A 22205-nucleotide genomic window follows, 5' to 3' on the forward strand; every position below is an offset into this window, starting at 1 on the left:
TGGATCAAAGCATATGAGCTTTTTAAACATTTGATAGAAATTGTCATAACCTTCTAAAAGCTTTGTAAGTTTGAATTTTGACTAAATGTATATCATGCCTATACTTAAAGAAGGAATTTTACGTTAATTTTAGTGGATTTGGAAGGAAGCATATGTTAATATTTGAGTGTAATTTTTATTTCTAGGTACTGAAACACAGTCTTCGCTTTGGAAAGCAGTGACTTTCTTTTTAGAAAGCATTGCTATGCATGATATTACGGCAGCAGAAAAGTGCTTTGGCACTGGGGCAGTAGGTCACAGACCCAGCCCCCAAGAGGGAGAAAGATACAATTACAGCAAATGCACAATTGTGGTCCGGATTATGGAATTCACCACAACACTGCTCAGCATCTCCCCAGAAGGCTGGAAGGTAGGGTCACTGGCTGCTGGTCTTAGTTTGAGGTCAGCACCTGGCACTGGAAGAATACTTTCCGGTACCTATTAAGAGTGGATTTGGCTTCCTTAGAAGTTCCCATTGCTGTAGGAGTTATGTGTTCTCGAAAGTAATAAAATGCAGCGTTTTTATCTTACTGTGTGAATAAAGTACAAAATAGTTTCTCTAAATGTTCTATTGGATATTGCATTTTATGCTATGATCGATCAAACATTTGCCTTAGGAAATGTACATTAGCAAATATTTGTAAATGTATCTGTGAAGCTTATTATATAAACAAAGTCCAGTCAGTCCATCCAGTTAATACATACTGAGTGCCTACTGTATGCAAGGCTGTCTGCAGGTACAGCATAGCCCTAAACCAGGAGCCATAGAACTATGGTCCACAGCCCACTTCCCACTTGCTGCCTGCTTTTGTAAGGAAGGTTTTATTGGAACACATCCGAGTCCATTTGTCCATGTATTGTCCATGGCTGCTTTCATATTATAATGGCAGTTCGTTAAGTAGTTGCGGTGGAGACCACTGGGTCCACAAATCCTAAAACATTTATTGTCTGACCCTTTACAGAGAAAGTTTGACAACCCCTGCTTCAGCCAGGCAAAAATTCCCAGCTTCATGGACCTTACACTAGTGAAAATCTAAATGCTGACTCATGGATGTGTTTTTATGCAAATCATCTTTTGCAGCTCCTTGAGAAGGGTTTATGTAATAACACAAACCTTATGAAACTCTTGGTGAAAACCCTATGTGAGCCCTCAAGCATAGGTTTCAATATCGGTGATGTCCTAGTTATGAATCGTCTTCCTGATGTTTGCGTGGACCTGATGAAAGCACTAAAGAAGTCCCCGTACAAAGACATCCTGGAGATGCACCTCAAGGAAGAACTAACAGCACGGAGGTGGGCATTCAGATCGTGCTTGGGATCAGTGTTGTGCCCTTTGAGGTTGCAGCGTATTCTGGCAGCCACACGTGTGGCTGCTGTAGTCCCGTTTCCTAGAGTAAAGGATCTCATCAGTGGGGTGCTTGACGCAGAGAATCTCATTAGTTGTTTGAAGATCATCTATTTAACAAATGCCTCCCCTGCGCCTTATGGTAAGCAAGTCTCAGGTGTGGCTCAGCCCCATGTTGATTTCCATGGCTGGATTAGTGCCTGGGCCCCTTGTTCAGTGTTAACCTGTGTTTGCTTTCCCAGGTCACGTAATGAATTTGAGTGTCAGGCAATTAACACAGTTATAACAGAACACACACGGTTTTTTGGTGTATCCTGCTAATTTGGTGAGCTAGCACTCATCTAGTTTCTTTTTGTTTTTCTCACATGGCAGCATTGAGGAGCTTTGTGCCGTTGACCTATATGGCCCTGATGCTTCTGTGGATAGGGCCAAGCTGGCTTCTGTCGTGTCGGCTTGTAAACAACTTCACAGAGCTGGTTTTTTGCATGTTGTCTTACCATTTCAGGTAAACAGAGCCAATGCGTTTTTACGTTTCTCTTAGTTGATTAACATAAGCAGTCCATTTCCTTGTATATATGTGTGTTTCACACATCCTGTATGTATGGGATGTGCTGAAATGGGAATTACATAATGACTTGTTCCAGACGTGCTGACTTAGACTACAGATATACAAATTTATAAGTGTAAAATGAAAATAAGGACATGTATATTTCCCACAGCCTTCTGAAGAACTTTGGAGACTGCTATTGTGCCCTGTGGCTAGGCAATATAAATGAAAAAATATAACATGCAAAGCAAAGTTGAGTGAAAATTTTCCTGACAATTAGAAGGTAGTTGTCACTGTTAATGACCATGGATATTTTTAATTAATGAAAGGTATGAAATTGTGTGTTTTTATAAAATATCTTAGTGCTGGATGTTTTAGTATTGACTTTATTTTAGTCTGCAGATCAGTATTCTGTTGGCACAAAACTTCTTTCCCTGGTTTATAAAAGCATTGCACCTGGGGACGAACGACAGTGCCTTCCTTCACTAGACCCCAGTTGTAAGCGACTAGCCAGTGGACTTCTGGAGTTGGCCTTTGCTTTTGGAGTACAGGTAGGAACAGCAGCTGCACGCTGTGCTATCCTGCTGATGGAAATATATAGCTCATTCGTAACATGTTTCTAAAAACAGGAATTTAGTTGGAATTTAGTTAAGTTCTTCGCTCCATAAGTACTTTAATAGATTTACATGATCTGACTTACTTTCTAAAAGGTTTTTTAGATAAAAGAAATAGGATAAGATTCTTCTTAAACTGGGGTTTTGTCTATCCCACTTTGTTTCCAAAAAGACTTTAGAGGGCAGAGAACATTTTGTGTCTATAAAGCTGGACTGTTAACACAGTGGCTTCCTCTTCCCCTGTCCTTAGTGATCTTCAGGTGGCTGATTTGGGAGCACCCCTGGAGGATAATTCCAGAGGCACCACAGAAAGATATATCTTCATGGCTTTTTGAACCATATAGGGCTGGCCTCAAACAGTCTCTGCTGTAGCTGAGATCTGTTGACCAGTCCTATGTGTTCATTCCTTCCAATCTGTCCTCCCTTCTCCTGTAGCAGAAAGCTCTTCTTTGCCCCTTTGTTCACTTAATGTCAACAAGTTACGTATTTAAATCGTCTAAAAGTACTCTTACTATCCTGTCTCCTCAAAGAAACAACAAGATTCTCTGGGAATTTGGGGGAAACATGAGTCAGGGAAGATTTCTTTCACAAAACGAAACCTAGAAAGTACAGGGTCATTGAAATGCATATAATTCAGACTTGAACCTAGACCTTCAAATATGAGGTTCTCTTTAGACCTTACCGTGTGATTTTCCACTCTCAAAGTTAGCAGCTTCCCAGGAGTCTTTCTGTAGCAGGTAAGATACATACTCTTATCATCGTACCTTTCCTTGCTTCTTCACAGTGCGAGCACCTTGTGAATCTTCTCCTGGATACAGCAGTGTTGTCTCTGCCACCCTCAGGAGCGTCCCAGAGAAACATGGCCAGCTTCTGTCACGGGGAGTATTTTTATAGCTTGTTCTCAGAGACAGTCAACACTGAATTGTTGAAAAATCTAGATCTTGCAGTATTGGAACTCCTGAAATCGTCTGTGGATAATCCCAAAATGGTAATGAAATTTTTATTTTTTATCTTTATTATTTTTACTATTTTTTCTTGTAGCAAGAATTACCATCAAACTCCACACATTGGTCCAGAGACCCTTGTGGTGTTAGCTAAAGACTGCTCCTGTAGCACACTACCTGCACTTGTGAGTTCTTTGTGGAATTTTTATTTAAATGAAGTATATTTTCTTATATAATGCTTATAAAAAGATTGCCATGTTCTTGAAAAATGTCATTAGAACAAAACAGGATCTCTTCCTGGAAGGTTTAAAACTTTTGCCAGTGTTTGAAAACAAAATCAAAGGGAAGAAAACACAGCTTTTATGAACAGTTAATAATGTTAAATGGATGTTGAAACGTGGATTATTGTTTCTAATCTCTCATTCCCCCAGAATTTCTAGGCCTAATATTACAAGGCACAGCTATGTAGGATGTTGACTTTTGTGAAGAAATGGCGTTGGAGCTCCTAAGACCGTCGTGAGGCCTGAGCCCGCCTTTGTGTTTGCAACAGCCGCCAGTTGGTCCTGTACATTCAGTCTCCTTTCTATAGTTACGGTCCTTTCACAGGTTGGCACAGAGAGCCATCATTTCCTGTGCGATCCTACTGTAGCCCACTAGGCCCCCTCACATTGAACCTTGGAGCTCAGTGTTTAGTATATGTTGACTTTGGTTTGTTAAACTTGTAAAATTTTTCAATTTAACCCAGTCTGTAGACAGTCAGGAACTGGGAACTATTGGGAATGGCCATTTTAAGGGAGAGTACATAATTTCCTATTAAATTAAGCTTTTATTCCAAACAGTGTTTGTCTGTTGTAGGAGAGTACTTTGTGTCAGATTGTACTAGGTATTTATGTTTTTTAAAGTTAGAAATGAACTTTTAATAAGTAGAACATTTTGATCTCCGAAGCTATTGAGGCTTCTGGTGAAGGTGATGGATAAAAGCCATACACATTTATCTCCACTTCCTCCTCAGCTCCCTCTAAAGTGACAGAAATGGGTTTGTGGTTTTTCTTTTTTTTAAACACAGTCTTAAAAGACACAGATTAAAGGAGAAAAGAGAAGAGAGACAACACTTTGGAAGCTATTTCTAGCAAAAGGGCAAGTCGTAACAGACTTTGGGATCCAAGAAAGCTGCAGTATGACATAGCAGTGGGGAGACAGACAGCTGATCTGTGCTGTAGAGCCTAGGCTTTCTTGGGTCTGGCAATAGAGTCCCAGGCCTCCAGAGTACCAAGAGCAGGATGTGAAGGAGAGGCCAAAGAGGGGAGGACTGTGTGAAATGTAGCTGTCCCCTGCCCTCCTGCCATGTTACCTGGCCTTGCCTTGTCCTCAGGGGATTGATCCTTCCCCACTTGAGGACACTCGGGGCAGCCAGATTTCTACAAGAGATAGGTATCTCTGTGCTGGGGCACCCTAGGCAGAGCTGAGTGGAGGATGTCTTTTTTGTTGTTTATTAGGGAAAGACCTGTAATTAAGAGTAGAGTCATGTTCTGTATGTAACACCAGTATTAGAGTAATGAGGTAAAGTTTGAAATACTTGGCACCATATGAAAAACATTTTATTATTCCACAAGTGAAAACTCTGTTTTGTATTTTAATCTCTCAAGTTTAATGTCAGTTCTCGAACTCTTATGACCTTTGTCTCCCACTAGTATTTTTTTTTTTTTTTTAACATTCACTTATTTTTGAAAGAGAGAGAAAGGACAAACAGGGAGGGGCAGAGGGAGAGGGAGACAGAGGATCCGAAGCAGGCTCCTTGCTGGCAGTGGAGAGCCCAATGTGGGGCTTGAACTCATGAACCGCAATATCGTGACTTGAGCCAAAGTTGGATGCTTCACTGACTGAGCCACCCAGGTGCCCCTCCCACTAGTATTTTTGAACAACCAAAATGTTTCTGGTGTGTGCTGATGTTTTGTATTTTGCTCATTTTTCTGTTGGGGTGAACCTTCTTATTAGTTTTTAAGGGGTTTTTGTATATTAAGGATAGTAGACCTTTTCGCAAAAGTCCTTTTTCCTACCGGCCATTAATCTTTCAATCTTGGAGTGTTTGTTCTCTACAGAAGTATTTAATTTATTATAATTAAATTTATTAATCTTCTTTTCTGAAAAGCACCAGTCTGTTCTGTGTATCTTTGAGTTCTATTTTGTAGATTCCACGTATAAGTGATATCTTTTTTTTCTATCTTTTTTTTAATCTTTTTTTTTTTAATCATTTTTTATCTTTCTCTGTAGGACCTATTTCACTTAGCGTAATGTCATCAGGGTCCACCCCATGTTGTGACAATTGGCAGAATTTTCTTTTTTTTAGTGGCTGAATAATATTCCATTGTATATGTATATGCCACATCTTCTTTATTCATCTGTTGATGGACACTTAGATTGTGTCCATGTCTTTGGCTATTGTACATAATGCTGCACTGAACATGGGGGTGCAGATATGTTTTCTAGGTTGTGGTTTCCTTTTCTTCAGATGTATACCCAGAAGTAGAATTGCTGGATCAAATCATACTTCTATTTTTAATTTTTGGAGGGACTGTCACACTGTATTCCATAGCAGCTGCACCAGTTTGCATTCCCAACAACAGTGCACAAGAGTTTTTCTTCATATCCTCGCCAACACTTTTGTCTCTTTGATGCTAGCTGTTCTTACAGGGATGAGATGATATTTCATTTACATTTTCCTGGTGATTTTGATGCTGAGCACCTTTTCATATACCGTTTGACTATCTGTCTTGTTTGGAGAAATGTCTAATTCAGTTCCTCTGCCCATTTTTAAATCAGATTGTTTAATTTTTTGCTGTTTAGTTGTAGGAATCCTTCATGTATTTTGGATATTAACCCTTATCAGATGCATGATTTACAGATATTTCCTCCCATTTTATAGCTTGCCTTTTCATTTTGTTGATGATTTCTTTTGTGTGCAGAAGCTTTATAGTTTGAATGTAGTTCCACTTGTTTATTTTTGCTATTGTTGCCTTTGCTTTTCATGTCAGATCCAAAAAAAACCATTGCCAAGACCAAAGTCAAATAGCTTATGCCCTGAATTTTCTTCCAGGAATTTTATGGCTTCATATCTTAAGTTCACGTCTTTAACACATTTTGTCTTGATTTTTCTGTATGGTGTAAAATATGTGGCAAGTTTCATTCTTTTACATGTTGCTGTTTAGTTTTCCCATCACCATTTATTGAAGAGAGTATCCTTTTTCCATTGTATCTTCTTAGCTCCTTTGTCCGTCATCATCGTATGGCTCCTTGCACATGTTCGTTTCTGGTCTCTCTGTTCTGTTCCATTGACCTATGTTTTTATGCCAATACCGTACTGTTTTGATTACAGCATAATGCCTCCAGCATTGTTGTTCTTTCTCAAGATTGCTTTGGTTATTCAGGGTCTTTTGTGCTTCCATACAAATGTTAGGATTGTTTTATTTTTGTGAAAAATGCCATTGGAATTTTGATAGGGATTGTATTGAGTCTGTAGATTGCTTTGAATGGCATCAACATTTTATCAATATTATTTTATTCCATGAGCATGAATATCCTTCCATTTATTTGTATCTTCAGTTTTTTTTAATCAATGTGTTCTAGTTTTCATCGTATAGGTTTTCAACCTCCTTGGTTAAATTTATTCCTAGGCATTTTATTGTTTTAGTAAATGCTTATATATTCATTTTTGAGAGACAGAGCACATGTGTGCATCTGCAGGTGGGAGAGGGGAAGACAGAGAGGGGGAGAGAGAATCCCAAGCAGGCTTTGCGTTGTCAGTGCAGAGCCCAACACGGGGCTCAATCTTGCAAACCATGAGATCGTGACATGAGCTGAAATCAAGAGTCAGACTCTTAACGGACTGAGCCACCCAGGCACCCCAAGGTATTTTATTCTTTGTGATGCAATTGTAAATGGGATTGTTTTCTAAATTTCACTTTCTGATAGTTGGTTATTAGTGTATAGGAACGCAGCAGATTTTTGTATATTGGTTTTGTATCCTATAACTCTACTGAATTTGTTGAGTAGTTTTAACAGGTTTTTTGGTGGAGTCTTTAGGGTTTCCTATATATAGTATCATGCCATCTGCAAATAGACATAGTATTACTACTTCCTTTCTGTTTTTGATGCCTTTTATTCCATTTTCTTGTCTGATAGCTGTGGGTAGGACTTCCAGTACTGTGGTGAATAAAAGTGAGAGTAGACATCTTTTCTTGTTCCTGATTGTAGGGAAAAAGCTCTTCAGTTTTTCACTATTGAGTATGATGTCAGCTGTACATTTGTCATATATGGTCTTTATTATGTTGAAGCATGTTCTCTCTGTACCCACTTTGTTGAGTTTTTTAAAAATTTTTTTTAGTGTTTTTATTTATTTTTGAGAGAGAGAGAGAGAGTGCGCGCACATGAGCTGGGGAGGGACAGAGAGAGGGAGAGACACAGAATCCGAAGCAGGCTCCAGGCGCTGAGCCGTCAGCATAGACCCCGACACAGGGCTTGAACTCACAAGCCATGAGATCATGACCTGAGCTGAAATCAGACTCTTAACTGACTGAGCCACCCAGGTGCCCCCAATTTGTTGAGTTTTAATCATGAGTAGTTGTTGAATTTTATCAAATGTTTTTTCTGCATCTATTAAGATGAGTATATGCTTTTCATTCTTTATTTTGTTAATGTAGCTTATCACACCAATTGATTTGTGGATGTTGAACATCCTGGCATCCCTGAAATAAACCCCGCTTGATCATGGTATATGATCCTTTTAAAGTATCGTTGAATTTGATTTGCTGATATTTTGTTAAGGAATTTTACATCTATGTTCATCAGGGATACTTTCCTGTAATTTTCTTTTCTTGTAGTTTCCTTATCTGGTTTTGGTACCAGGGTCATGCTGGCCTCAAAGAATAAGTATGGAAGTGTTGTCTTATCTTCTAGCTTTTTTAGAAGAGTTCGAGAAGGATTGGTGTTAGTTCCTCCTTAAATGGTAGAATATACCAGTAAAGCCATTCTGCTCTAGACATTTGTTTGTTGGGAGGTTTTTGATTATTAATCCTACCTCCTTACTATTAATTGGTTTGTTCAGATTATCTTCCCATGATTCAATCCTGGAAAGTTGTATGTTTCTAGGGTATCCATTTCTTCTAGGTTGTCCCATTTGTTGGTGATTGTTCATAGTGGTCTCTTATGATGCTTTGTATATCTTTGGTGTAGGAATACCTTCTTGAAACAAGGAAGTTGAGTGAAAACCTCCTTGAAGTCTGAATTTTGAGGCTATTAGCTCTTTCCCCCCAGTTTGGCTCCCAGAATATGGTCAATTAGGTATATACCTTCAGGCAGGGTATCAGAATATTTTGACAAGCCTAAAAGAAAATAAAGATTAAGTATCATCATTGCCCAGCCAGATCAACCTACAGAGATCTTTACTGCCAGTGAACCCTGCCCACTGCACAGTACCTGTAGTCAGTTCCTCAATATGTGTCGACAGCCAAGGAGCACCAGCCTTTGAGGAAATGGATTTTAAAAGGGAGAGGCAACTAAAAAGCCACTTGACACAGAGACTATTCAGTGAGATAGAAATGTAAAGAGAAAAGAACCTCAGAAAGATGAAAGGAGACAGTGCATTGACAAAATAAGAATTGGTACTGAAAAGAACACCATACAAAAAAAACTTTTGGGAATTAAGCATAGGCATCAGAAATTAAAAATGACATGGGTTTGGAAGATAAAATTTAGGAACTCTCAGAGAGAATAAAGTAAAAAGGCAAAACAGAAAATAGTAGAGAGAATGTTGGGATCCATTGATAAGGTGTAACACCAGGACCTCCACCCCAGAGGGAAGACAGGCCCAAGGAAAGGCCTTTATGCATAACACAGCTCAGGAGAATGTGCCCAAATTGAAGGCCTTGAGTCTCCAGATGGGAAAGGGCCATTGAATATCCAGCACAGCGTATGAAAGCAGCTCCACATGGAGTAAATTTCTTGAAAATTCAGAACCCAGGGGTTCACCACGAGAAAAGATTCTAAAAAGTTTCTGCAGGAGACAACCTGATTACATTTAAAGGGATCAAGAGATCAGATGCCGTTTGTCTTTCCAACTGCAAAGAGGACACTGGAAAACTGTAAGCCAAATTTCTTTCACAACTCAGCGAAGAAGATTCCAACCTGGAGTTCTGGCCTGGAATCTGGCCAAACCATCAGTCATATGTGAGAGTTGAATGCAGATGTTTCAGATGTGCCAGATCTCAAAGGAATCTTCTCTCCCCTGCACTCTCATCAGTCAGTCAAGAAAGAGGAGGATGTTGGATCTGGGAAGTTGGCTCAAACACAGAGAAGGGGACCAGTCTCCTGGAGGATGCTGAGGTGACACCCAAAGAACAGTGACCTTAGACATTCCAGAGTGGGAGCTGTGCTGCCACTGAGATGGAGCTGATAGACTTCTTGTTGTGTGTAGATGTCTTGAGGAGGTTTCATTAATTTGGGAGAATTTGATGACAAATAATGATAGGCACATTGAAAACAGGAAAGAAAGCAGGGAAATATTAACTTCAGGGAGATCAAAATGTTGTGCATAATGTTTACATTGTCGTAATGATAAGAATATTGAATAGTAATCTAACCAAAATTAGGATGTCACTATTGGAAAGGTGGTGGGACAGGAAATGTGTGCGTGCAAGCCTGTTGTGTATGCTTCTGTGCATGTGCGTATGCAACAGAAGAGCGCTAATTCTTCCTCTCATCGAGAATGCCCCCAGCTAAGAAAACAAGAGACAGGATGAGCATGATTTCATAAAGGAGACCACCTGATGCTTTTGTGGGAAAATTTACATGTTAAGTTGCTCTTCTCAAATCTGAGGAGTTGTGAAATAAACAGCTGTTATAGAAATAGTATCTTTATTTCCCAAGAATAGCTTTGAACCGAAAGTAAATTTTGTTCTATACCTGCCAGTCTTGATGTTGAGGATTTTTCTTCAAGCACCATGCGCTTGTTTCAGGTGAGCGCCATTTTGAATGGTATGTTAGATCAGAGCTTCAGGGATCGAGCCAGCCAGAGACACCAAGGACTGAAACTTGCGAGTACAATTCTGCATAACTGGAAGAAGTGGGACTCGTGGTGGGCCAAAGACTCTGCTCCTGAAAGTAAAACGGCAGTGCTGACCTTACTGGCAAAAATTTTGCAGGTATCTTGAGAAACCTATTAAAAATGCAGTTGTTTTAGAATCTCTAAGTTGTATCTTTAAAAATTTGATGGAGGTTTCTTAAGAGCTCATTGGTTTGATAAATAAAAAGTATTTTTATTGCATAGTTGCTGATTACATTTTATACTTTTTCCCTTTCTGATACTTTATCTTATACGTTATCTCTTCAGTGTTTTTGCATATGTCATCTTGCCAGATAGATTCAAAATATTTCAGGATAAGAATTGTTAAAATATTATTGAAGCCCAAGAACAAATTTATAGGTTATTTCTGAAGTTAAAAAACTTGGAAAACGTGTTAAAAGAAATTAGAGGCATAATATAGAAATGTATCATGTTTTTATTTACCCTCCTTTAGATTGATTCATCTTTTAATACAAATCACAGTGCATTCCCTGAAGTTTTTACAACATATGCTAGTCTACTTGGTGATTCAAAGTTGGGTTTACATTTAAAGGTAAGTGGTGAAAAAGATTTTTCTTTTAGATTACATTCTCCATTATTTTCCCATTTTATATTTTTGCATATCTGTGATATTTTCTGTTTTTTATTATGGCAAATTTCAAACATACTCAAAAGCAGAGAATAACCCCTACATACCAGTCATTCAGCCTCAATAGCCGTCTGTCTATGGCCATCTCTCTTCAACTATGCAGTCACTCACATCCTTGAAGGAAACCCCTGGTACCATTTTATCTGATCTGTGCATACTTTTATATGTCTCTAAAAGATAAATATAGTCACAATGAGCTTACCATACTTAGAAAAATTAACATTTATCTTTGCATATGTATGATTTAAATTGGCTTTTTTGAGAATTGCTGTATTAGCAAATGACAGAATTTAAACTATTACTCAATTATTTTTCTATTAATAAATATATCTTGGTAATTTTTAGGGTCAAAAACTTAATATTATAATTTTGAAGTCCTATAATAATTAGATTTTATGCTCTAATAAAATGTGGCCTTAATGAAAGCCATCTTTTTACTAGGTCATGAAGATGTTTCTTTGGAATTTTCTGTTTCATGATTAATCAAATTTCTCATTTCTCAATATGAGAGTCTGAGAACTTACTTTCCACACAAGGGAGATAGAAAACAGCATCTAGTTTCTTCTAGTTTCTTTTACTTCTATTATGAAGTTCTGAATTAGTCCTGTGAAGGAATACTTATAAATTACCCCATAGGTGTTCGGGATGTACTTTCCACACCAAACTTTTCCAGTTTATCTCTACTAGAGTCTATATTTGTAGAAGGAAAAATCACACACAGAGTCATATACAGTATCCTGTTTAATTACACATTAATTAAATTAACATTGGCCTGAGTTGGCCCACTGGCCTCTAGAGTGGAAGCTGAGATACAGCATCGCCTTCAGGTTGGTCTTCAATGTAATCTAGAAGGTATTCTGAAGTCATTCATTGAATCCACACAGTGCTTTATTTGCAAAACCTTTAGAAAGCAGTAATTTTATTTATTCTGTAGGATTCGTAAGCACCAACTGGTGCAGTTTCATATGTCTGCGTTGCTCCCACAGGGTCAAGCTGTAATTCTTCTTCCATTCTTTACCAATCTTACTGGAAGCAGTCTTGAGGACCTTAAGCATGTTCTGGAAAAGCTTATTGTTTCTAATTTCCCCATGAAGTCTGAAGAATTTCCCCCGGGAACTCTGCGTTACAGTAATTATGTAGATTGCATGAAAAAGGTTAGTTTTTAGTAGTACTAAGTAAAATTAAAACAATGCTTTTCTGTTACATTTCTTGATGAAAAGAAGTGAAATATTCTGAGTCAGAGAAGTATTCTAACTGTAAGAATTCAGTTCAGTTCATTTTGAAAGCTGGGTAGCTGTGGAAGCAGGTGCATATCCAAATCTTTCAGAATTCACCCTCCTCCCATTTTAATTTGAAATATTTTATGCAGAAAAATATTGTGAAGTATTTTATGCATAATATATACTTTTAGAAAAATAATGCCAAAGAGCTAAGAAATGGAATATTACCAATATGGTTCAATTTCTAAAATTTAATTAAGTAGTGATTATTTGAAAATTTAATTAGTTAGTGATTATCACCTGTATTATTTAATGTACAGCTGAAGGTCTCTAAAATATCAGTGGCTTAAACAAGGTGGTGGATTGTTTGTTTCTCCTGTATAGTACTAGATTGTTGTTTTTTTCAGCAACTAGATACAGGTTTCCCTTGCTATCCAAAAGTAGAGCATTTCTGTGAAACCTTTTATAAGCCTGAATGGCATAAAGCAAAGAAGCATTTGCCATTAACTTGTATGGAAATTTTTTGAGCATTCCTAGACCCAAAAAATGTCGTCTCTTAGGTGCTTCTCATACCAAAGGACACATCTTGCGTAGAATAAATTGAGATAAAGCACAGATGCTCACAGACACAGTTACTTCACAGCTATGGCAGTTTGATGCTGACTGAGATGCTAGCATAGTTCTTGGGGAAAGAGCTTGGTGGTGCTGCTCTCGTTACTCAGGGTATATGCTGCCTGTGTAACAGCTTACTGCAAAACAAATGCAGAATGCTATTTTTGCTTTTTTTTTTTTTTCATAAAAGCAAAAATCCTCTGGATTTCTTCAGTTAGTGAAAATAGGTTCTAATATAGGTCTTTCATAAGAGCAAGGTGGTATATCGCATACTTTTGAAAAGCAGATGATATGGGTACTTGACTGGAACTTGGATTCAACCCATAAAAAATTAAGAGAATGACCATTGGAGGGTGGATAGTGGTCTGCCATACTTGTGATGGATTGAGCCCTGGGCTAATGTCTGAATACTCAAAAATGATGAAGATATTATCTTAGAGTAAAACAAGGAAGAAACTGAAAGAAACAGATGATTCAAATACACTAATGCTAAGGTAGAGATAAACATAGGGTATAGGTGTGGCAGATTATATTTTCCAAAGATGACTGTACCAATATATTTTGTCCCACATGTTCTTTTTACGGTGTGACTCTTCCATTGAGAGACAAAGTCTAATTTTCCCCCTGTGGATATGGGTTGGCCTTGAAGACTCACTTAGAACAAAACAAACAAAAATGCAGTGGAAGTGTTGCTATGTGACTTCCAAGGCTAGTCACAAAAGGCTTAATACTTTTCTCTTGACTCTGTCTTTCTTGGATTTCTTATCTGTGGGACCCATCACCATCCTGTAAGGAAGCAAAGTAGCTACGTGGAAAGGCTATTTTACAAACACCATCCATCCACCCAGATGGGTCTGTTTTATATAATTTTCCCCAAACATACAGAAAAATGGAAAGAACAGTCAAGCATCTGTATAACCATCTTTTGTCATTTTGTCATACTTGCTTTATCTGTATACGTATGCATGTGGTATGTTAGTTACTGAAATATTTGCAGGTTAGTTTCAGATATCAAGATACTTCACCCCTAAATACCTCAGCATACATGTTCTGAGAATAATAATAATAAGGCACAATAATGTTTTTATACCTAAGAAAATTAGCCCTCCTCTGACACTGTGTGTTACGTAGTGCGTATTCACATTGCTTTAAACGTCCCCATGTTTAGCTGTTTTTTTTCAAACCAGTACCTAATTAATGATTGCATCAAATTGTCATGTCTCTAATATCTTTTAATCTAGAACTAGTTCACCGCATCCCTTTTATTTTTCCATGACATTGTGTTTTTGGAGGAAACTTCCAGATCTTCTCTTGAATACTTCTCTTGGATGTTGTCCCCTGTTTGATTGTTTCCATGAGATGTTCTTTAACTTGTCCACCATCCCCTGTATTTCCTCTGAACTAGAAGTTAGGCTTAATCTGTGGTCATGAGATTCAGGCTAATCTTTTTGGCAACAGTAGCGTATCAGGAGGCAAATACTGTCATTGTCCCACTGGTAGTGGCCTCAAATCTGGAGGCCTGGTTAAAGTGGTGACTGCCTCATCTCTCTTGAATGGTGCATTTCTGCAATTAGCAGATCATTGATGTAGTGATACCTTCTAAGTATCCTGTTCCCAAGCAGTCTGTTACCTAATGATTATTGCATCCATATTACTTTCTCTTAATGTAAATGCTCTAATATAAATATAAGTGCAGTCACTAAACATTTGAAGAAAACTTCCAGCCTAAAAAGATGTAAACCAACAGGAAGAAGGAACTCAGGGAACTGAGTCAACAAAGGGAGATGGGAGATGAGAACATATAAAAGAAACTGTAAGAGTAACTTCAGAGAGGAGAGAAGGTATTGTGTCCATGAAGTAGAACAAGTAAGTGCTCTTGGAAATTAAATATATAAAAGCAAAATTAAAAAAAAAAAACAACTTTGCAAAACAGAAGATAAAATTGAGGACATTTCCCAGAAAGTAGAACAAACGGATGTCAAGATGGAAGATGGGAGAGTAGAGATGAGAACATTGGGTGAGTAGCTAGAACAGCTGCTGTGCGATGAAGGTCATGTGGAAAAGACACAGGTCTCCAAACTGAAAAAGCCCCAGAGTACCTGGAATGGTGAAGACAAAGTCCTCAGTGAAGGCACATCATCGTGGAGTTTCAGAATCTGGGTTCAGATCTTTAGAAGATCCTGACCGCTCGAAGAGGGAAACATATCTGCAAAACCTTAAAAGGATCAAAACTCAAATATTTAGCAAACATTTATTATGTGCCAGGTATTCGTTATAGCTGCAGAAATGGTGGAAGTATTAGCATTTGTTAATTCTCTGTGAAAGCCTGTTTTAATTTTGTTAGAACTGTTCAAAACAAAAATAAAAACCCAAGGAAATTATTATTATTGTTGTTTCTTCTAGTTCCTAGATGCATTGGAATTATCTCAAAGTCCTATATTGTTGCAGTTAATGACAGAAATTCTTTGTCGGGAACAGCAACATGTTATGGAAGAATTATTTCAATCTACTTTCAAAAAGATTGCTGGAAAGTAAGTCATAGTATTCTAGTCTGGGACCCCAGGAACCATATACATTTTATTTCTTTGGGAAATTATCTTCTCTGTTCCAAAAAAAGGTTGAGTGGCAATTGCAGTCAACTCTTACAACTAAATTTTATTCTATTTTTCTTGGAGGAAAAAAGAACTTATTGTGAGAATTTTAAGCATAGTCAAAGCTAAAGGGTAAGACTGTAACTGAGCATCCAAATCAAACACACTCCAGCATTTTCCGGCCTCATCACCCCTGTTTTAGCCTCTTTTCTCTTGTGCTGTAGTTATTGTAACAAAGCAGATCCCCGATGTCATTTCACCTCTAATAACTTCTGCATGTGTATTTAAAATTATACTGTTATTCTTGGGTTGCTATATAGTACTGTTATCAACGGAGAAAAATTATCAGTAATTCTGTTTTCAGATTTCTCCAGTTGTCTTAAATGCTCTAGACTGTTGGATTATCTTTTTACATGGCATTTCACTGTTGTATCTCAGTCTGTCTTCATCTAGAACAGTCCCCTACCCTCTTATTTTTTTGTTGTTGTTAAAGAAACCTGGACACTTGGCCTACACGGTTAGTTACATCCTCGATTTACCTGATTTTTGTCTGTTCTTTTCATTTAACTCGTTCCTCTAACCCTGGTTTCCTGTAAGTGGAAAGTTAGGTCTAAAAGCTTAGTTAGATTCAGGTTCAAGTTTTGGCAAGATTACTTAATAGTGGATGCTCTGTATTTCGTGTTCATGGCATTTGGCACATGGTGTGAAGTGGTCTTAATTTTAATGATGCTAAGATTAATCAGTTATGTTTGGCGTGGTCTTTTCCTGAGGTTCTAGCATCCATTTATGATAGTTGCCCCAAATCATTTATTTTATCAGGAGTTGCAAATGGTCATTTAAAAAGTCCTTTTATTCCTTCTAAATTTAAGAGCTAGAATTATGTTGTAATGAACTTGCCTTTATTACTAGGACTACTTGGTTACCCAAATATAGTTTTAGTTTTGTAGGAAATCACAGTGGACAAAAGGGAACAAATTTGATCATTAATTTTTTAATTAATTTTTAAAGTTAGGGCTTGACGCTGTGGCTACTTCTAATTGTAGCCAGTGAGTCTTTTTTTAAAAAAATTTTTTTAACGTTTGTTTGTTTATTTCTGAGAGACAGAGATAGTGTGAACAGGGGAGGGGCAGAGAGAGAGAGAGAGAGAGGGAGACACAGAATCTGAAGCAGGCTCCAGGCTCTGAGCTGTCAGCACAGAGCCCGATGCAGGGCTTGAACTCATGAACCGCAAGATCATGACCTGAAATGAAGTCGGACCCTTAACTGACTGAACCACCCAGGTGCCCTGTTTTGTTTTGTTTTGTTTTTTTATCAACATTATTTATATTGATTTGTAAACATCCATGGTATTTTGTCTTACTGAGTTGTATTTTACATATCATAAAATTCACCTATTTAAGTATAGAATTCAGTGATTTTTAGTAACTTTACTGAGTGGTACAGCCATCACTATAGAATAATTTCATCCTCTTGATAACATCCTATATTAACTCACATTCCCATTCCCAGCCCCAGGCAATCACTAATCTACTTTTAGTCTTTATAACTTTGCCTTTTCTGGACATTTCATATAAATAGAATCATAGAATATGTGATCTCTTATGTCTGGCTTTTTTTTTTCTAGCAAGTTTTTGAGGTTCATGATGTAGTGTGAATCAATAATTCATTCCTTTTTATTGACATTTTAAAAAACCATAATTAACCAACTATAGAACATTCTATACAATGGGAGAATACACATTCTTTTGAGCACATATGGAAGCCATAAAACAAGTCTTAATAAATTTAAAAGGAATGAAATCTTACAAAGTATGTTCGCCATCCATAATGAAGATATTTATATATTAATAATGGAAGAAAACACTTCTAAATAACCAACTAATTAATACATTTGTAAGTAGCCCTTGGGTCAGAGAAGAAATTACGAGTGAAATCAGATATTTGATCTGATATTTGATCAGATCAGATCTGATCTGATATTTGATCAAATCAGAATTTGATCTGAATGAAATATGAATAAAGCATATCCAAATGTATGAGATAGAACTAAAACAGTGCCTAGAGAGGAATTTGTATTTTTTAATACCTGTATTAGAAAATAAGAAAAAGTTACAGAGAGGGAAGGAGGCAAACCATAAGAGACTCTTAAATACTGAGAACAAACTGAGGATTGATGGGGGGTGGGGGAGAGGAGAAAGTGGGTGATGGGTAGGGAGGAGGGCACTTGTTGGGATGAGCACTGGGTGTTGTATGGAAACCAATTTGATAATAAATTATGTTTAATAATTAAAAAAAGAGAAAATAAGAAATATCCTAAATCAGTAATATAAACCTGTACCTTAAAATCAAGAAAAAGAAAACTAAACTGAAGAGAAGCAGAAGGAAGAAATAATAAAGATTAGAGTGACAATTAATGAAATCGAAATTAGAAAAATGGTGGAGAAAAATCAGTGAAACTGAAATTTGTTCTTTGAAAAGGTAAATGAAGAAGTGTTAGCTAGACAAACTAGGAGTAACAAAGAAGGTACAGTTCATGAAAATTAGGAAGGAAAGAGGGAGTGTTACCACTGACCTCTCAGAAGTTAAAAAGATTATAGGGAAATATGAATAACATTATGCTAACAAATTCAACTTAACTAAAATAGACAAATTCCTAAAAAGTCACAAAATACCAAAGTGACTCAAGAAGAAATAGAAAATCTGAGTATAACCTTTAGTAAGTAAATAAATAGAATTAAAATCTTTTCACAAAAAGAAAAGAATAAAATCTCACAAGGGAAAGCCCAGATCCAGATAGCTTCACTGGTGAATTTTCATCAAATATTTAAAGAAAAAATATCAACACTTGATAAACTCCACAGAAAATACAGAAGAAAGGAATCCTTCTCACCTTATCCTATGAGGCTAGTATCACACAGATAAAGCCAGAAAGAAACATTGCAAGAAACCTACAGACCAGAATCCTTTGTGAATATAGACACACAAATTTTCAAAAATGTATTAGAAAAACACATCCAGCCAAGGGAACCACCTGGGTGGCACATTCGGTTAAGCGTCTGACTTAGGCTCAGGTCATGATCTCACTGTTTGTGAGTTCGAGCCCCATGTTGGGCTCTGTGCTGACAGCTCAGAGCCTGGAGCCTGCTTCGGATTCTGTGTCTCCCTCTCTCTCTCTACCCTGTCCCCATCAGATTCTGTCTTTCAAAAATTTAAAAAAACAAAACAAAACACATTCAACAACATATAAATATTACACACTGTTGCTAATTGGGATTTGTCCTAGGAATGCAAAACTAATTTAACATCTGAGAAAAAATGAATAGTATATAGTATATTAAAAGAATAAAGGACAGAAATCACATTCCCATTTTAGTGGATGCAGATAAATTTGTGACAAAGCCCAACACCCATTCATGATGAAAAGGACAAAAGGTCATCTATGAAAAACCAACAGCCAACAGAATATTTAATAGTAAAAGACTGAATGCTTTCCCCCTAAGTCTGAGAACAAGGCAAGGATGTGTACTCTTTTCAGTTCAACACAGTACTGGAGGTTCTGGCCAGTGCAGTCAGGAAAGAGAAAGGAATAAAAGGCAACTAGATTGGAAAGAAAGAAGCAAAACTGTCCTTATTCACAGATGGCATGAGGGAGAGAATCCTAAGATCTACAAAAAGCTTTCAGAACTAATAAGCAATTATAGGAAGTTTGTAGGATACCGGATCAATGTTCAGAAATCAACTTTTCTGTATATGAGCTGAGAACATTTCAAAGCTGTAACTAGGAATATAATTGTTTTCTTAATAGCATCATAAAAACAAAGTAATAAATTTAGTAATAAATTTAACAAAAGCGCAAGACCTGTGCACTAAAAATTATAGTCCACTGCTGAGGGAAATAAAAAAATAAAGATTTAAATAAATGGAGAGACATCCCATGTTCATGAATTTGAAGATTCAATATTTGTTAACATGGCAATTCTGTTAAGTTGATATATAAATTTAATGTGAACGCTGTCAAAATTCCAGCAAGACTTTTGTGTGTGTGTGTGCAATTTAAAATTTTCATTTTAATTATAATTTACTTAGAATATACTCTCTGTGAGTTTTGTGTTCCAAAATTATTTGGTAAAGTTTTCTTCAATACGTAGCTATTATACCAATTAGTTAGGTATGCTTACTTTAATTATCAGATTTTAGAAATGTTTATGTTTTTTCTTTTGATTTAATTTTCTTTTTGAACATGTAAAACATTTACATGATTTGAAGGTCATATCTGTATAACGAACTATATTCAGGAGTCTTATTTCTGTCTCTGTCCCCTCTCTTATTCCTTTTCACCTCCCTTTTTTTTCCATCTCATGTCTTCTACAGATCACTACATGTTGGTACCAAGAGATCTTCTTCAATCCTTTTTTATTTAAATAACTGTATAATTATTCACTAAAGCATGCTATTTTGAAGCAGCCCCCTTGGGCTCAGTCTTTTGCTGTTAAAAATAATGTCACAGTGAATAGCCATGTGTATATGTCATTTTGTATTTTGCCAGTATGTCTTTGGAGTGGATTTCTATACGTAATTCAAAAATTAAATGCATTTGTAACCTTGCTAGCTTTTACCACATCCCTTATTTTGAGGCTGTGATTATTTACATTCCCTCGACAATGTATGAGAGTGTCTGTCTCATCACAGTCTTGCCAACAGAGTATATTGTCAAACAATTGGATTTTTTTCCAATTATATAGGTGAGAGGGGGTCTCTCAGTGTTGTTTTAGTTTATATTTCTCTTATTATGAGTGAAATAGAGCATATACTCATATATTTAGAGCTCATTTGCATTTATTTTAAGTAAACTGTCTGCTGGCCCATTTTTTGTTACCAGATTTTTGCTCTTTTTCCTTTTCTTTCCCTGCTCCTCTTTTTAACTTTCTGTGTAATAGTTTTAGGGCTGTGCATCTCTGTTGTGCTCAGTATCAGGAAGCTCTTCAGAAGAATTTAAATCTAAGACCGTGCCCAAATAAATGTTACAGAAGCCCATGTAGCATCTGTCCTGCAGCCTTACAGTTTTGTGACTGAATTACCTTCATCTAATATTTTTACTCTGGTTCCTATTTACCTTCGGAGTATGAGGATTTTAGAACCGGAAAAAGATTTTAATAATCATTTAGTCCTAACCTCACATTTTTATAGGTGAAGAAACTAACTGTATTCTTAGTTTATAGATGTATAGACAGAATCTTATAGATGATCATTCAAGTATCTTTCATTCCAGATAAGAACGTAAAGGGCCAGATGAATGTATCTCTGTATAGGAAATACGAATGGCAGTTTGTTACTAGGAAGAGACTAGAATTTGTAAATTATGATCCATGAGATTCAAATTCTGGAATTGTTATCATCTTCAGGCCTGAGACTCTCCCATAGCCTCAGCTGTTTTCTAAACAACATCAGATTTGAAAGTAAATGAAAACTGTTCTTAATGCCTAAATTTGGCATGAAGATTTCTGGGGATGAGTATAATAATATGATTTATGTACAGATGTTTCTTGTTTTTCATGGTGTGTGTGTGTATATATATATATATATATGCATATATATATGTGTATATATATATACATATATACACATATATATATGCATATAAAACAAGCAAAATAAATACCAATGACTACAAATAACTTTAAAGATTATATATATATATATGCATATATATATGTGTATATATGTATACATATATACACATATATATATGCATATATATATATATATATATAATCTTTAAAGTTATTTTTTTAATTTGTAGTCATTGGTATTTATTTTGCTTGTTTTATGTGTGGGCACTCAAAATATTTGTTCAAAGCAGGGATGTTCATACAATTTTCTTTTTTTCTTAGGAGTTCATGTGTCACACAATTAGCCCTTTTGGAAAGTGTGTACAGAATGTTCAAGAGGGATGACCTACTTTCAAATGTCACTCGCCAAGCATTTGTAGATCGCTGCCTTCTCACTCTGCTGTGGCACTGTAGCCCGAATGCCTTGATAGAATTCTTTAGCAAAATTGTGGTGGATGCCATTGATGTGTTGAAGTCTAGATTTACAAAGGTATTGTACATCTGTTATTAAATGTACTATTAAATTTTTTTTAGTGTTTCATTTATGATTCTTGAGAGTAAGACAGAGTGTGAGCAGGGGAGGGAGAGAGAAAGAGAGGGAGACACAGAATCTGAAGCAGGCTCCAGGCTCCGAGCTGTGAGCACAGAACCCGATGAGGGGCTCAAACTCACGAACCGTGAGATCGTGTCCTAAGCTGAAGTTGGACACTTAACCAAATGAGCCACCCAGGCGCCCCTTAAATTGACTATTAATAATAATTGATAAATCTCCTTGGCTGGTGTTCTTAAAAACTTCCGTATGTTCAGTCAGAAGATCTCTGTTGCTCAAGGAGCATTACTTCAACACTTTGGTAACAACTTGTAGTTACGTGGGATCTGTGTTAGTTTCCTGAGGGTGCTATAACAAATTACCGCCAC

General features: G+C 36.8%; 1 protein-coding gene across 1 annotated transcript in view; it reads left to right on the forward strand.

The window, feature by feature from the left end:
* The window catches only part of PRKDC (protein kinase, DNA-activated, catalytic subunit), a 202260-nt gene that overhangs the window by 71483 nt on the left and 108572 nt on the right, over positions 1 to 22205 (forward strand). The window contains 10 exon segments of the mRNA XM_030303933.2: positions 186 to 409; positions 1121 to 1332; positions 1757 to 1889; positions 2327 to 2482; positions 3330 to 3533; positions 10500 to 10685; positions 11061 to 11159; positions 12242 to 12409; positions 15491 to 15618; positions 21570 to 21777. Coding sequence (XP_030159793.1) covers positions 186 to 409; positions 1121 to 1332; positions 1757 to 1889; positions 2327 to 2482; positions 3330 to 3533; positions 10500 to 10685; positions 11061 to 11159; positions 12242 to 12409; positions 15491 to 15618; positions 21570 to 21777 — 1718 coding nt within the window.

Source organism: Lynx canadensis, chromosome F2, assembly GCF_007474595.2.
Source record: "Lynx canadensis isolate LIC74 chromosome F2, mLynCan4.pri.v2, whole genome shotgun sequence".
NCBI lineage: Eukaryota > Metazoa > Chordata > Mammalia > Carnivora > Felidae > Lynx > Lynx canadensis.